Here is a 15,164-nt window from a genome sequence, read left to right on the forward strand (position 1 = left end):
TTTAATTCCGCCATCTGTAGTCACTTTTCAGAATGATTTTTTTTTACATGAAAAACACATAGTTCATGAAATACAAGACATTTTGCTGTCGTGAACGAGCATTGATTGAACATCTGCTTCTGAAGATGAAACATGGAACGGAATCATTAACACACAAAATTTAGTATAAATACTAGATTCTTTATTTAAATATTGTACATATTTTGAAACATATTTACACAAATTAGACCTGCATTGTTACACTATATACACTGTCTTTCACATGCACGGACATTGCTTGCTGGAGAAAGGATGTTCACACCATACAGACTGCAGAAGCACCGTTTAGAGAGACTTTATAGGAGGTTACAAACGGGGCAGACTTCATTAACATCAAACACGGGGCAACGAGGGGGAGACGAGACACAAGCTTGCAATGACAGGGAAGGCCTCTTGATTACAGGTCAAGCTATTTGTTAAGGCTGAAACTGTACTCGCGCTCTCTCTCTCACTCACACACACACACACACACACACCTTTTTAACTTCACAGCACCATAACCCACGTCACCACCCCTCCTTCTGCATATAGGTTACATCTCTTTGTCAAATGTACCGCTATCTTTAAAGTAAATACAAGTGTGAAAACAGTGCCAACAGCTAAGACGGAAAAAACACGGAGCAGACAGAATAGGACAGATCATTTTCAACACGATAAATATGAGTTTATGTCAAATGTGGTCATTTGTTGCACTGCTGAACCATCACATATATGGATTGTTTGCAGCATCCTGATTTCTAATGCAAGACACATGCAGAACCAGTGGATTCAACTATGGCAGCGACTTCGAGAATTTCTACCACGACGATTAAAAGAACAACACAGTGAAAATTGTGGTCTCCACCATCAGAATGTTTTCTTCACAGCAGAGCATACAGAGCAGTGCCCTAATCATGCATTTATATATGGCTTTCCTTCTTTGGTTTATGAACCTGTCGAATACTTTGATCGAGATAACAACACACATAACTTAAATCCCAAAATATGATACAACCTTTATTCTCAAACAAACTTCGGCATAGAAAAGGTATTCTAATTACCCTCTGAACATTTCCACCCACACTTCTTGCCATCACACGAGACTAAGACCATGAGGAATTTACAGTATTGCAGTATGATGTTCATAACAACAAAGCATAATGACAAACACAAAGAAAATGTGTCTTTGGTGCAACTACTTTCAAAAGACAATGTCCAAACCAATCGGGGAAACTGTTAGACAAACCGACAGACTATAATAATTGTAATTGGATGAAAACATACACACACGCACACACAAAAACTTCGTCAAGTCATATACAGACATCTGAATAACAAAAGAGAAGCAGCTAAAAACAAAATGTGGAGGGAAATAAGGAATCGGAGAAATAAAAACATCTCACTCACACACTCACTCTTTAAGATTGGTGGATCTTTGTCATCCATCACACAAACTTCATAGACACTCAGCAGACACTTCAAACTTTTACTTTTTAAAACTAAATAATATAAAAAAATATTTTCTTTTAAATTCATGCCTGACCTATCATTGCAATTGTAAGCATTCCCAGATGCTAGTTTTAGCTTTGTGAGATAACAAATATTAACATTGAATACAACAAATATTCCAACAACGACCCCTCACATCTATACCACACACATACACACTTACATTTTTTTTTAAAAAACATCCTTCCTACCACACAACTGTAGCAAATCAATCTCAGCAAATATATTCTTGTTCATTTCAGCAAGTGGAAGTGTAGGATTGATAAAGATCACTTCAAGATTAACATCTATACAAGAAAATATACATTTATGAATGCATGTGTACCTCTTCCACAACAGTAACCAAATCATTTTGCTTTAACAAACGAAAGCAAAAACAACAGACATGGCCAGAACGTAGCCCTGAAAACACAGAAATATTTACAACTCATCCGGATGTGCGTGCTGACAGATCCGTCAGACAGGAGACCAAACCCGATAAACCTTCGCATTTGAGCTCAAAAAGGTTTTACTGTTTCTCTCTAGTTTTTTTTATCTGACCAAATTACTCTTACGTGGTTAAAACATTCCCCAAAACCATCTCTTAGATTTCATTCTCCATTAGGACCCCTCTGCTCCCAACATCAGCCTCCTCAGTCCATCTGTATGGTTTGTTCAGAAACGTCTACAACATGGAGCTGACTCACAACGAGAACAACAGACAGATTAGTCACAACTCTTTAACAATCCAAAACCATGGCTTACTCCTCTTATAATATCACTTTTTAGTCACGGGTTACCAGATATTAAAACCCCTAGTTAGTCCAAGCTATTGTGTTGATGCCACACAATGAGACATCGTTCCTCAACCCATTGTACTGGGCTCCTCCTGCATCATGATCAACATGAGAATGTCCTAGCTGCCTGCTTCTTCTTAACCGCTCGAGCACCAAAAAACAAAACAGAAGAAGAAAACAAAATGTTACACGTGTGGACGTCAGTCCTGCAGCAAGGAGTGTGTCGTGTTGGTGGGCCTCTCCGATTGGCCCAACGGACACAGTGCATTTTGGGCCGTAGGTGGAAGACTCAGGCAGATGGGAAGCAGGGATCAGCCCCCCCCCCTCCCTGAGGACTGTACACACACTTTTAGTCTGTATATTCAGCCACAATAGACAGCAGCACCGTGATATCATCTGGCTTCCCTCCTGCAGAAAAAGACAAACGGCGTGAAGACTCAAAAAGACTTAAAAACAAATACATTCCTATTGCTATGTATGATGACTTTTATAATAACATATCTACTTAAAACATGTGTAGTACCAAACCAAACACTGGGAATTCTGGTCTTACAGCTTTTAAAAACATCTGAAATATACGTGCTGTGTTAAACATAGTGTTTACGAAACAAAGACGCAGCATCCGAGCAGAGTTTACTCACCTCTTACATTCAGACCATTGTCACAGGCAAACTGTGCAAAAGGAGACATATAGTTTGGGTCGTATGCAAGGTCATGAGCTTGCTTTGCAATGCTCTGTGCAGTCTGCAGGATGCTGTCATAGTTGGTAGTCTGAATGAGGAAAATACAAAAAAAACAACAACATTGAAATGTGATTCTACACATATATAATGTGAATATTATACTTGTATAGTCTCAGAGGGGCTACCTTGAGTTTTTTCAGCTCCTGTAGAATCATGTAGTCCGGCATGTTGTCAAAGAGGCCGTCGCTTGCCGTGAGGATGATGTCACCAAGCTGCACGTCGAAGGAGGAGCTATCGGCTGCTTCAGGACTAGAGGAAAAGGGGGGGGGGGGGGGGGGGGATCAAATTCAGTCACAAGTGAAACCAGCATGTGACGCGTGAGCTGTGGTCAACAGTTTCCAGTATGGAATTACGCAGGCCAGAATTAAGCAGGACTGCCAAACTTAACGGTGGACACGGCATTGGTGTTTAATCTGACAGCTCACTGTGTGTCCTTAAAAGACACAGAGCGGCCCGCTCTTGCTTGCTGGTGCCTAAACCAAGACTAGAGTTTTATTTCAAAGGACACATAAACATCTTCCTTGGTCTGGAGGGCCTTTATTTTAAGGTGACATAACACAGAAGTTTACTAGTTGAACTTTATCTCACACCAGAGGAATAAGATTAGAGGGGGGGCCTTGAGAAGGCTCTAAATGGATTACAAAAGATTTATCCCTTGTTAATAAGTCTTCTATTGTAAGAATCAAAATTGTGACACCTATCTGGTGTAGCCTGGCAAGTCTGTAATGTGAGATGCTCTGTAATAACATTCTAGGTAGTGCTAATGCATATTTTGTCGAGGTAGTTGTCTGAAGGCAGCAAGAAACGCATTTCTCAAAGATAACATGTATAAATAGGGACTTGTATTGCTGCCACACAGTAGAATCACCCAGCCTGTGTGGAATATACGTATTCACACAGGTCAGGATGCATGAAGGAAATGCACATAATCTACACGTTTCAAAGAAGCTGACAGAAAAACAAGGAAAGTACAAAACAATACGTCCTCTCTATCTTTGTCTTCCCCTTGTGTGTGTCACTGCACCATCAGTACCAACAACTGTCATCACCCACAACACATTGCTTGGAGAATAACAGTAACTTATAATGGTGTGCTTAAAGAACATGATGTTCTCACACCAGTAAAAACAAGATGACGTGACAAGCATGCAAATCACACTGCCATTTCTAACTCAAACTATACACTCCCCAAATGCTTACATTTCCTGATAGTTATATGTTCTTGTGCACACAAATGTACATGTGTTGTTGAACGCTGCATTTTATTAAGCCGAGATGAAAGCTATGATGGCATGTTTATGGTAGATACAGCGCCTTTGGCAGCAAGCGTGTGTACACCTTCACACACTGTGGGGTGTTACGCAGAACAGCTCACACTTGTTTGTTCTTCAAACACTTCCTTCTGTAGCTACATTTCATTTCTGTTCTCTGAATTCCTCTCATGTGACTTGCAATGGCGTACCCGACCGTGAGTTACTGACCTGTCACTGAGCACCACCCCTTCGGAGCCAGGAGGAGCGATGGACAGCTGGAAGGGTGTGTTAAAATAGTGCTGCTGCTCGTCCGAGCGATGGACCACCTCTCCTCCCCGAACAACCAGGAAGCCTGAATCACCAAGGTTACACGTGTGGAGCCGGTGACTCCGTCGATCAAGAACCACAATACAGGCTGTGCTGCTCCCTGCGAACAAGAGGAGAGTGGAGGAGAAATGTATGTCAATTTGAGGACACCCTGGCACCACAATGGAAATTCAAACATTTCTAGTTTGGACAGATATGAAAAAAGAAAAAGAAAAGCAGAGGTTGGATGTGTCAAGAGGGGTAGAATGCTGTCCAACCAGTATATCACTGTCTATGTTTGCACTTTCCTTGTGAATGTGAAGCTTCCATCGTGAGTAGGTGAGAGAAAAGGGAAAAGAACAGCAACACAAACATTCATTGCTTGTCTCAAATCCCCAGAGACTGCAGCCAACAGTCCTAATAACCTTGAGCATGGAAGGTTAAACCCAGACCGTGCCACCGCTCCCCAAAAATAAAAGTAGGCCATTTGATAAACATAGTGACAAGGGGAGGAGGTTAACACTTGGCGTCTGCCCTGGCTGAGGGTCAGAGATACTGCGTTTCAGGAGAAATGTGACCTTGGTCACGTTTGATACGGCCAAGCATTTTTAAATCGGTTCAGCCCCTCCAACAGTGTCCATTACAGACGCGCTCCTGACCTTTTTGGAGGCCTCTGGTATGAGGCAAAATGTTCACCCAACGCAAAAGGAAAATTGTTGAGCCCCATAAGGTCACTGAGTCTCAACTTTCAATTGCTGGCATAACAAAAACACAGCCCAGTCAAGTTGGTTAGAAGGTTACCTCATGGGTAATACATCACGCAGGAGGATGCAAGTTATAGCCTATAAATCTATGATATAGTACCCACGTTACTAAATATATGAATACCACACAAAATACTAACTTGATGTAGTTCTGTGCCTAGACAAATGTAAAAAAACAAAACAACAACACTCCCATCCGTAATATTTTTTAGTGGAAAAAAGTGCCATGCAAACGTCCCCTCTTGGCTGATTCATCCAGTAGTCGTGTTATTTATTTCTCAAAGGGTTGCTGTTCACAAAAGAGGCGTGACTCACTACAATGCGGACCGTCTGTACACCACGATGTGTCACCGTTGTGTACTCACCCAGCAGGGGAACTTTGTTCTGCAGAAGTTCATAGTAGCCAGAGGTCAGGATGCCCACTGGGTAAGTGGGCGTGAAGCGTCCCTCCTTCACCAGTCGCTCACAGGTTCTCATTAAGGTGGCGGAGAACTGAGAAGGGTCAACGCCATAGTCGCGCCAACCGCCTACGCCATCTGCTACACCTGATAGACAAAAAATGAACAAAATGATCGTATATGTATGCTGAAACTTAGCAGAAATTATTTGAATCAATTAGTCAGTGAAACAGAGTATAAATATATATGTGTGTGTGGGGGGGGGGGTGTTTGTAAATACATGTGACTAGCAATGAAACTGAAAGAATTTCAGATTCATGGTTCAATTATTAATCAAACCTGTTTGTGCAATCCCTTGATCCCCTGACACAGCTGACACAAAAATGTTCACAAGAACAAGACAAACTGGACGGTGCAAGAAAAAAATTGAATAGGAGATTAATCAAACTAGCTGGCTAAAGAGGTCACAAAGTCCCAGGATGATAGTGGACGCTTTGACTGGATGTCAGCTAAAGTGCATCACATCAAGCTCAAGAGCAAACAGTCCTTGAAGTAAGACGCAGCTCTGCACATCCAAAAACAAAGACATTTGTGTGACTTGTGGGAAATGGGAATTTCTGGAGAGTCTAATAAGTATAACAAGGAGACAATGCTCACAATTATAATACTATACTCTAAGCTGTTCCTTCTATTTGGCTCTCCGTACTTCACACACAGGCCGAACATCAGAGCATCGCCACTGTTCACAGATATCGTTCCCATGCTCTGTGAGGAGGAGGCTCCGAAACAAAGTCAAGCATTTTCTCTTAAAGGTCTAAAAGTCCCATCTCAAAAAGAAAAGTGAAAACACAATCTGGGGAATCTCCAGAAATCTTTCTCTGAGCTGCAGAGCAAAGGGCCAGGGCTCCATTTAAAAGCCACCGTTCTTTACCAACGTGAACAAATCTGCATTGATCGACCACCACAGACTTCACCTGCACCACGTTGTTACTGTTCCAGTGAACACGTGACGCCCCGAGGAGCGTCGTCGTCCTTTGATGCGACAGGTCCAGCGACAACGTGCAGACACATTGCGAGAAGGACAAATAAATAGGTACTTGTTATTCCTGTCGATCATTTCGCAGTGTTTACCTTCACATCAGCTGCGCGGCGAGGACAAAGCGATGCGGGTACGAGCAACATGGCTGCCTCCACGCTCGACCATTCTGACCTTTGCGAGACATTGTCGTTTTCAGTCCGCGGGGCTGCGATCGGGTCTGTTCTCGGCCCCGACCGACGGACAGGGGGGGGGGGGGGGGACATGCAGAACTCCCCGTTACGTGTGTTCAATGTGTCGCGTGGTCGCCGCGCGTGCTGCGGCTTGAGCCGATCTAGGTGAAAGGTCATTCGGCGTTCTCTGCCCCAAAGAAACCCAAAAGGCCCCGTAATGTCAAAGAGCATGCGTTAAATGGGCACGGTTGGAGATGTGATTCAAAGGTGACGTGCGCGTCTGGCCTGCTTTGACCCCTAAACGGCTGTAGAGGAGTGGGGGGAAGTTGAGCCTCTGTCTGGAGCGGGGGGGGGGGACGTGTTTTCATCCGAGGGGTCGGCACACGTGCAGGCTAGCTCACTGAAGGTCACCCGATCACAGAGGGCGTGCGACACGCAACCGCAAGCCGGTTAACAGTGGTGTGGTGTGGTGCGGTGCGGTGTGGTGTGGTGTGGTGGGCCGATGGGGGGCTCTTACCCAGAACATCCGCAGTCTTGTGCCGCGCCACGAAGCAGGCGTCGTCCCCGTAGCACATCCCTTTCTTCAGGATCCCCTTGCGAAAGTCTTTGCCGAAGCCATAGCTGGCGGTGATCAGGCTGTAGTCCCGACCGTCCGTCTGAGAGAGTCCGCCCAGGACAGCCCTGGCTACCAGTCTGCCATACGACAGTACGGATAACATCCCCGGCTAGAAGCGGCCCCGTCTCAATTTGAGCCCCGCACACACTGAACCCCCCACTGCCCCTGCCCCCCGGGCCGGCCGCCTGCCTTCTAGGCTACTTCTTCGTGTCAAGCCCCGGTAGTCTGTCTCTATCCGTCCATGCGACACAGACCAGCCCACTTCCGTGAAAAACAAAAACAAACGCGGCCCCGCAGTCAGTCGCTCTAACGTCGCATGAAACGCCTCCGTCCGTCCCCGGCTGACTAGGTCTCCGGCGTGTCGTTCATGATAAACGCAGTAACTCCGCTGAGCTCGCTCCGTCCCGACATGATTCCACCCGGACTGGTGAGAGCGGCGAGTACATACGGGTGCTTTGCAGTTTACAAGCTTTACGTCACGGCCGATAGACATTATCCAATCACAGCGCGGCCCTCAGACAGACCAGGCCTGCTGATCCCAGACCCGCAGAGAGCCCGGGCCCGCTGTACTGCGCAGGCTTCGGATGTGCGCTTGTTTTATACACGGGGATGTGACGGACAGACCGAGCTGTCGTTGGCAACATTTAGCCCACATATATTGTGGTACACTAACCCCCGAGTGGGGCCCACAGCAGTCATGTATTTTTAATTAATGTAATGTAAGTAAACTAATACCAAATCATACAACACATTTGAAGTCGTTTAAAACAGTTTACATATTACACCTTTATATATTTTATGATTGCGTTTTATTGGTGTGTCGAAACAGCAAAGAGTGTCCCCAAGTCTACTTCCGGCCAGAGTGCCCGCTGTGCTACAAAACGAGCGCACCCCATCTAGTCAGACCCACCCCGAGCCCGATCCTATAACGGAGCAGCGGAAGGACGGAGGGCACAACAACGCAGCACCATCGCAGCACACAGACAGACCATCAATTCACGGTAAGAAATAACCGTAAATTGAATTATATTTACTGGCTCAACAAGCAAGTCTTTGTTTGTTGGGCCAGATGAGAGAACAAGGCGGCACACATGGCGCTCATCACACCTACAATTTAACGATTATGTTTCACTAATCGAAGAGGCTGGATGATAATGATGTAACGCTTGTAATTCGTTGCTTTGAAGCTACAATAACAGTTTTTTTAATCATTCAATTCTAGTGGTTATGGCTGGCATGTGGATTTAATCAATGTATTTCTTTTTGGGATGAACCAAATGATGATATAATAATGGTGAGAGTGCCCCGTCTGCTTATCTGTGAAACTAAACTGAAGGATTGAATTAGACTGTTTAGTTTTATATGGACGACAGAAAAAATACAATGTGGTATATAGTATTCCATTATAGCTCATGTTGGTCATTATATTATGAACGAGTAACGCCAGCCTATTTTGCATGTCATGCTTGTGGAACAACGCTGAAGAAAATGTCATGAAAAGCAATGTTTGTTTTTATAATGTTGTATTTTTTTCATAATGATTACCTTGGAACACTTTTATCTATAGGGCCATGATGGGGAGGTTGTGCGAGGCCGCTGTTTTGTCCCTTCTTATTGTGTTTCTCCTGAACACCGAATTTACATGGGCTAAAAGAGGAAGTAGCAGCAGCAGCAGCAAGAAAACCTCATCTACCAGCAACAGGGGTGGGACACAATCCAAGCCTAGCTCTCAGCCACGACAGCCGCAGAATCCCAATCGCAACCCTAATCCTTACCCTGCCGGTGGAAGTTACCCTCATCCTGGAACAGGCAACACCAATCCAGGAGGATATCCCAGACAGAACCCTGCAAGTTATCCAGGAGCTGGTAGTAACCCCAACCAATATCCTGGCAGAGTCAATCCGGGAGGTTATCCAAACCAAAACCCTGCTGGCGGCTATCCTGCTGCCGGTGGATACCCAGCAGCTGGAGGGTATCCAGCAGCAGGTGGCTACCCAGCTGCAGGTGGTTATCCGAACCAGTATCCAGGAAGAAACAACCCAAATCAGTATCCAGCTGCAGGAGGCTACCCAGCAGGAGGTGGTTATCCAAACCAGAATCCAGGGAGGAATTATCCAAATCAGTATCCAGCTGCAGGAGGCTACCCAGCTGCAGGAGGCTACCCAGCTGCAGGAGGCTACCCAGTCAGAGGGGGTAATACAGGGCAGGGTTGGGGTGCTGGTGGAAATCCAGCGGGTTACCCTGGTGGTCATCCAGGGGGGGGTTACCCAGGGGGGGGGTACCCTGGTGGTTATCCTAACTGGAACCCAAACAATAAGATCCTCAGTCCCCGCTTTGGTGGAGGAAGCTATGGACAGGGTGGCTATGGGATGGGCGGCTCTCCATTCTCCCGTTCTGTGCAGGGCATGGGATACCAGCCAAAGTCAACCGGTTTCGCCAAAAAAGCCATGATGGCAGCAGGTGTTGGCGCCGTGGCTGGAATGGCCGTTGGATATGGACTAGGGCGCTTCCCTCGTCCACATTTCGGTTTCCGCAACCCTGAAGAGGAGTCCTACTACAACAACTACATGTACCGCCGTTATGGTTCCCGCTCCACAGATGAAAAAGACTATGGCCGTGATTATGTCTACAAGCTTCCGCCACGGGCTCTGTCTTATGAGACCTTCATGGGTCAATGTATGAATAGGACTGGCGTTCTGAAAGATCAGGGTGGCAGCACCGCCACTCTTAAGAGTGGAGGTGATGAGGATAATGACACCGTCAGCATTGAGGAGATCGGATACCCTGCACTCATTGAGCAAATAAAGTCCCGGCGCTGTGTAGAGGAGTACATGGTTTATTCTGAGCGCTTTCTGGAGGAACGAAAAGCCGAGCAACAATTCCAGCCGAATAACAGCAGCCCTGTGAGCTATGGCTTGATTCAGCTTTTCACCTCCCTCTGCATGCTTCTGTCCAGCATGCTCCTTCTCCAGTGAGAACAATACGCCTTCCTTTCACCGTACCCCAAATGGGTTTCTACTTCCCCCAATATACTTGCACGTCTACTTTGTACTAATGTCCACATCATAAACTATAGCTGTATACTGTTGAAGCTCTTTGAGTCATATTTAGTCAACCATCTTGTATCGCTGCAGACTAACAAAAGGTACTAACAAGACATTTATGCGTATATGGTAACAGAGTAAGTACACTTTAAGAGGCAGCAGTCCATTTAAAATCTTTTTTTAGATGACCAATTTTGTGTTATATGAAATGCACTTATTTTTTTCTGCCAGTTTTAATTCATTTTGCACCTCTCTTATTTAGCACTGAGCACTCAAAGCATAGAAAACAGATTCAGGGTATTTAAGTTAATGATTTAGTGACAATTTATTATGACAATAAATGTATCTGCTACTGTGTAAAATAGGAATGTGACTAAGAGTTTTTTATATGTACAGATTATATAACCATCCCCTCATCAGTAATGGACAATTAAATAGACTAACATTTCAATTATCATTAGATTTAAAAAAAAAAAAAGTACAAGTCAGGGTCCGGCTATTAAATTTGAATGCATACAAATATCAGCATAATGGGCGGAACTGTTAGTGTGTTTCAGCACTTAAAGATAAATAATTGATCAATTTTATCATTGATCAATACTTAAATTTGAATTCTGCAGCAAGAACAATGTAAGAGACAAGTATGGTTTGGCAAAAAAATGTGTAAAAATCATTGAATTATACTGGGAGATGTTGGAGGTTATCTTTTCCTCACCACTAAGGATTTTCTTATTAAAAAATTTTAAAAAATCACAAGTTAACACTTAAACAATAGTTTGAAATAAATCCAAACAATAAGACATCCTTAGTTTAATAACAAGTTCTACTTCCTCCTAGATTGCATCTAATAGTTTTTGAGAAAAGGAGTGTCTTTTCTGCCTGCTGTTAAGAACAGTTGGTGCATCTGTGGACAGTTCAGCCTGATGCTTTTGCTCTGTGCAGTGAGTTGATTGTGTTGTCGAAGAGAGGAGGTCCACAACAATTCACTAACTCTGCTGTATGTCCGTACTGTAAGCTTACCCATCGCACACGGTTTCTTCAAGTCCAGTCGGAAAATATTAACTGGGGAACTAGAGGCACTGGCACTGACGTCAAATTTCCTAGAAGCACTGGGAGCTACAGAGAGGTGTTGCTTCACCACTACATCGTACATGAATATTGGTGTCTTTGTTAGGAGCTTTCCTCCTTCTGCCAACCTTGGCTTCATGTTCATGTTTCCAGGCATACGCTTAAGTTTCCTGAGACGCTGAAACTTTATAGGCTTTCCAGGCCTGAGCTGGTCAGTGCATGTCTGCATCTTCCTCTTATTGCCCCTCTGTCGCTCAGAGTCATAGGTTAGATGCTGGTGGGTCTGTACATTTTTTTGTCAAAATCCCCAAACCCTATCCTCTCTCTCCAGTATATAGCTTTGGAAATGTGCTCTCCTTTTTGACAGTTGTGTATAGTGATTTACTTGTTTTTTGTGGTAGTTTATGTCTTTATGTTTGTGATTCTTTTATTATTACAGCTGGTTTTCGTTATCCTGCTATTTCAATTCTTCCTTTCCCGCTGTTACTGTTCATTTGAGTCTGCTGTTTGGACAGAGTGTATTCAACAAAAGTCTTGGAATGTTTACACAATATCTAGTGTGTACACACCTATATATACACCTATATGTAAAGCCAAAATAAAGAGTCAAGTGTGGTGCTGTCAAAAGTCTTGCAAAGCTAACTGTATATCTGGAAGTGACCATAAGGACCCTGTTATTTTGATGATTATAATTATTTTTGTTCTTACCGAGCAAATTCTTCTTCATATTTCTTCTATTCTTTAATCTCCCAGTTAATTGTTTTTGTTATCTCCACGCGATGTCTCCATTTTACTTTTGTTCATTCTGGCTAAATGATTTTAGCCGATTTGAAAGAACCAATTTGTCATCGGGATCACGTCTGTGTGGTAGAATGTCTGTAAAGTGCACTTATTTCCCTGTAGGACTGGATCTTTTGTAACTGCATTGCAGAGCTCGCACCAGGAGTGTAGACGTCTTTGTGTATTTTCTGGTTTTGACAACTTTAAACACACTCATCTAATTTTAAGACTGATATGATTTAAGATTGTCATGAATGTTTATGTGTTCAATAAAAAATTAACAAAATAATGGTGTCTCCGCCTAAATAATATATTTTTACAAACACTGTCACATACATGAATTTAGCATCTGTAAAATAATTAAATATATTTGTTATTACATCAAAGTATAGAACACAATTTTTAGATACTTGCAGTTCTTTTCTCATCCGTCTTTAATACTTTAAATCCTGTCTAGTCTCTGGATCAGGAAACTTTTAATTTGACATGTTGAGCAATGCTTGATATTTTACTCATGTATTGAGCAGTTTGATATATTTTGTAGAATGATACAAAAGTAAAAACTATAGTGGCAATGATTTAATTAATTAAAAAATAATAGTTTGAAGTCATTTTTCAAGTCAAAATGACAAACATTTGACAGCTGGCTGCTTTTCCATGATTTAAGAGTAAGTAAATTGAATATTTGGGGGTTTTGAACAAAAAAAATAGGTTATTCACTTTTTTTTTACCAACTGAGTAAATAATTAGAAGATAAATTGATAATGAAAATCATTCGTCGTAGCCCTATGATCAAAACATGCTGTCTTAAAGGCACTTCAATGTATTACTGTTTCCTTTAAAGTATTCAGACATGAGTTAATCTGTAAACATTCTGGAAGCATCTGGTAAAATAACCACCGCATGTGCATTTTTAAAGGCAGGATGTTTCCTCCCCTGAGGTTCCCTGAGAAGTCCCAGATGCATTATTAAATTACATAATCTTCCCATATTGACCAAAAAGGACAGGACATGAAGGATAGCTTATCAAATGTTTTATTTGATTTGATTTGATGAGTCATCCCAGTGATCGGAGTTTGGATCAAATGTCTCTGATCCAGGCTGCTAGAAGGAAAGACACCACATGTCGAAAAGTGAAAAAGATGTTGGTCGCGTGGGTCGGGGCGGCCGTGTTGACGAAGGCTCTCCACAGAGACTGGTTCTGATGCCCTTTGCCTTCGTTGTGGTAATGCCGTTGATCTTGCTCAGAAACCGTCTTATGGCTGTGATGCTTCCCAGAACCATGCTTCGACTTTCCGAGGAACCCCAGCCCGAACCCAGTGCCTGTGCCTCCCACTATACCGGCTGCTGCTGCTCCCACCAACTTCAGGCCCTGCTTGGAGAGGCCTCGGCCTTGGGAGGGAGGCTCTTTGTCACCATCACCTTTTCCTCGACCCTTGGAGCTACCGCCACGCTTACTGTAAACGTACTGTACTGGGCACAGTGCTGCAATGAGCAACAGCCACACCCATAGTGAGAGAAGCTTCTGCTGGACAGCCATCACTGTAGATCCCTGCAGAAACAGACCGACATGTATTGATTAACAAGTGAGGGCAAAACCAACAGTAACAAGCTGATAGTATTAGAATGATGTTGCTCTCTTTTTATTCCCACACTGTATTGAGAGCCAGAGTAAGGGGAGTTACTAAAGTCTGTTGGCTGTCAGTCAAACCGGCATTAAAGCTTTTAATTTTGCTCACAGCACACCCAGGGTCACATGCTCACCACTGCCACAGACACAACAGACATCCAGAATGATCCACATGATCCAAGAGTCAACACTGGGATTAGCTGGGCATTGTGTGTGTGTGTGTGTGTGTGTGTGTGTGGGTGTGTGTGTGTGTGTGTGATGCATGTTTGTCCTTTTCATAATGCATTTGTTTTGCTGGCTCTGATGAGCATCATAAATTATCTACAATGATATCAGCATGACTGTAAACTCACCTGTTCTGACCGCACCTTACTCCCTGAATTTATAAAAAAAATAATAATACAAATAAAAAATCTGAAATGAGCACTTGAAGCTGTTTTTGCCTATTTGATAAATGTTTATGTACTCTCTTGATTCTTGCACTTTTTGGTAACATCTTCATGGTTGAATGCACTTATTGTAAGTCGCTTTGGACAAAAACATGTGCTAAATGAATGTACTATATACATCATTGTATTTCATTTGAAAATAAAATCATTCATAAAGCTTAGGTCTAACAGGTAAAAGGTGTTTAATAGAACTGATTGATTGATATAATGTAACAAATGTTTTGCTGTTAATAACATGAAAATGCAAGGAAAATTAGTTAAACATTTATACTTACCTGTGTGAGCTGTAACACTGAGAGGTTGTGATGCTGGAGCGGCAGTCCCTTTTCAAATCACAACACTTACAGTGTGTTGCTTTTCATTATAATTTCCATACCCAACATCCTCTCAACAGAGTCAGCGCAGCTCCTCCCCAAACAAAACCCCGCATTACCATTGGCTCATGATTGATAATACAATAGAGGCTCAATGATTTTTGATGATGGTGGCACTTCGCATACAGTTGTGACACCTAGTTTTCTCTCATTATTCAGCAAATGAAAAGGCTGGTGCAAAAACAAACACCACACTGTCTACGTTGACTTATTAATTTTCTGTAGCG

General features: G+C 43.2%; 3 protein-coding genes across 3 annotated transcripts; 1 reads left to right on the forward strand and 2 right to left on the reverse strand.

Annotated features, from left to right (window-relative positions):
• Positions 1 to 159: 159 nt before the first annotated feature.
• LOC118284613 (protein phosphatase PTC7 homolog) lies at positions 160 to 8,047 on the reverse strand. The gene is made up of 6 exons (XM_035607453.2): positions 7,494 to 8,047; positions 5,735 to 5,914; positions 4,528 to 4,726; positions 3,172 to 3,295; positions 2,945 to 3,074; positions 160 to 2,711 (listed from the first exon to the last, which is right to left on the reverse strand). The coding sequence occupies exons 1-6, from the start codon at positions 7,693 to 7,695 to the stop codon at positions 2,653 to 2,655; spliced, it is 894 nt and encodes a 297-aa protein (XP_035463346.1). The 5' UTR covers positions 7,696 to 8,047; the 3' UTR covers positions 160 to 2,652.
• On the forward strand, positions 6,725 to 12,773 carry prnpb (prion protein b). The gene is made up of 3 exons (XM_035607451.2): positions 6,725 to 6,860; positions 8,422 to 8,593; positions 9,160 to 12,773. Exon 3 carries the CDS (start codon positions 9,164 to 9,166, stop codon positions 10,565 to 10,567), a length of 1,404 nt encoding a protein of 467 aa, XP_035463344.2. The 5' UTR covers positions 6,725 to 6,860; positions 8,422 to 8,593; positions 9,160 to 9,163; the 3' UTR covers positions 10,568 to 12,773.
• Positions 12,774 to 13,542: 769 nt separating this feature from the next.
• sprn2 (shadow of prion protein 2) lies at positions 13,543 to 14,556 on the reverse strand. Its single transcript, XM_035607464.1, has one exon. The coding sequence runs from the start codon at positions 14,022 to 14,024 to the stop codon at positions 13,566 to 13,568; it is 459 nt and encodes a 152-aa protein (XP_035463357.1). The 5' UTR covers positions 14,025 to 14,556; the 3' UTR covers positions 13,543 to 13,565.
• Positions 14,557 to 15,164: the final 608 nt, after the last annotated feature.

The sequence above is a fragment of the Scophthalmus maximus genome, chromosome 20, assembly GCF_022379125.1.
Source record: "Scophthalmus maximus strain ysfricsl-2021 chromosome 20, ASM2237912v1, whole genome shotgun sequence".
Lineage (NCBI taxonomy): Eukaryota > Metazoa > Chordata > Actinopteri > Pleuronectiformes > Scophthalmidae > Scophthalmus > Scophthalmus maximus.

Excerpts from the sequence above, each read along its gene's own strand:
- sprn2 (XM_035607464.1), bottom strand. The coding sequence starts at position 14,024 with ATGGCTGTCCAGCAGAAGCTTCTCTCACTATGGGTGTGGCTGTTGCTC.
- LOC118284613 (XM_035607453.2), bottom strand. The coding sequence starts at position 7,695 with ATGTTATCCGTACTGTCGTATGGCAGACTGGTAGCCAGGGCTGTCCTG. Across the intron at positions 3,296-4,527 it reads GGGGTGGTGCTCAGTGACAG|TCCTGAAGCAGCCGATAGCT; the intron begins GTCAGTAACTCA and ends CTTTTCCTCTAG. Across the intron at positions 3,075-3,171 it reads AGGAGCTGAAAAAACTCAAG|ACTACCAACTATGACAGCAT; the intron begins GTAGCCCCTCTG and ends TTCCTCATTCAG.
- prnpb (XM_035607451.2), top strand. The coding sequence starts at position 9,164 with ATGATGGGGAGGTTGTGCGAGGCCGCTGTTTTGTCCCTTCTTATTGTG.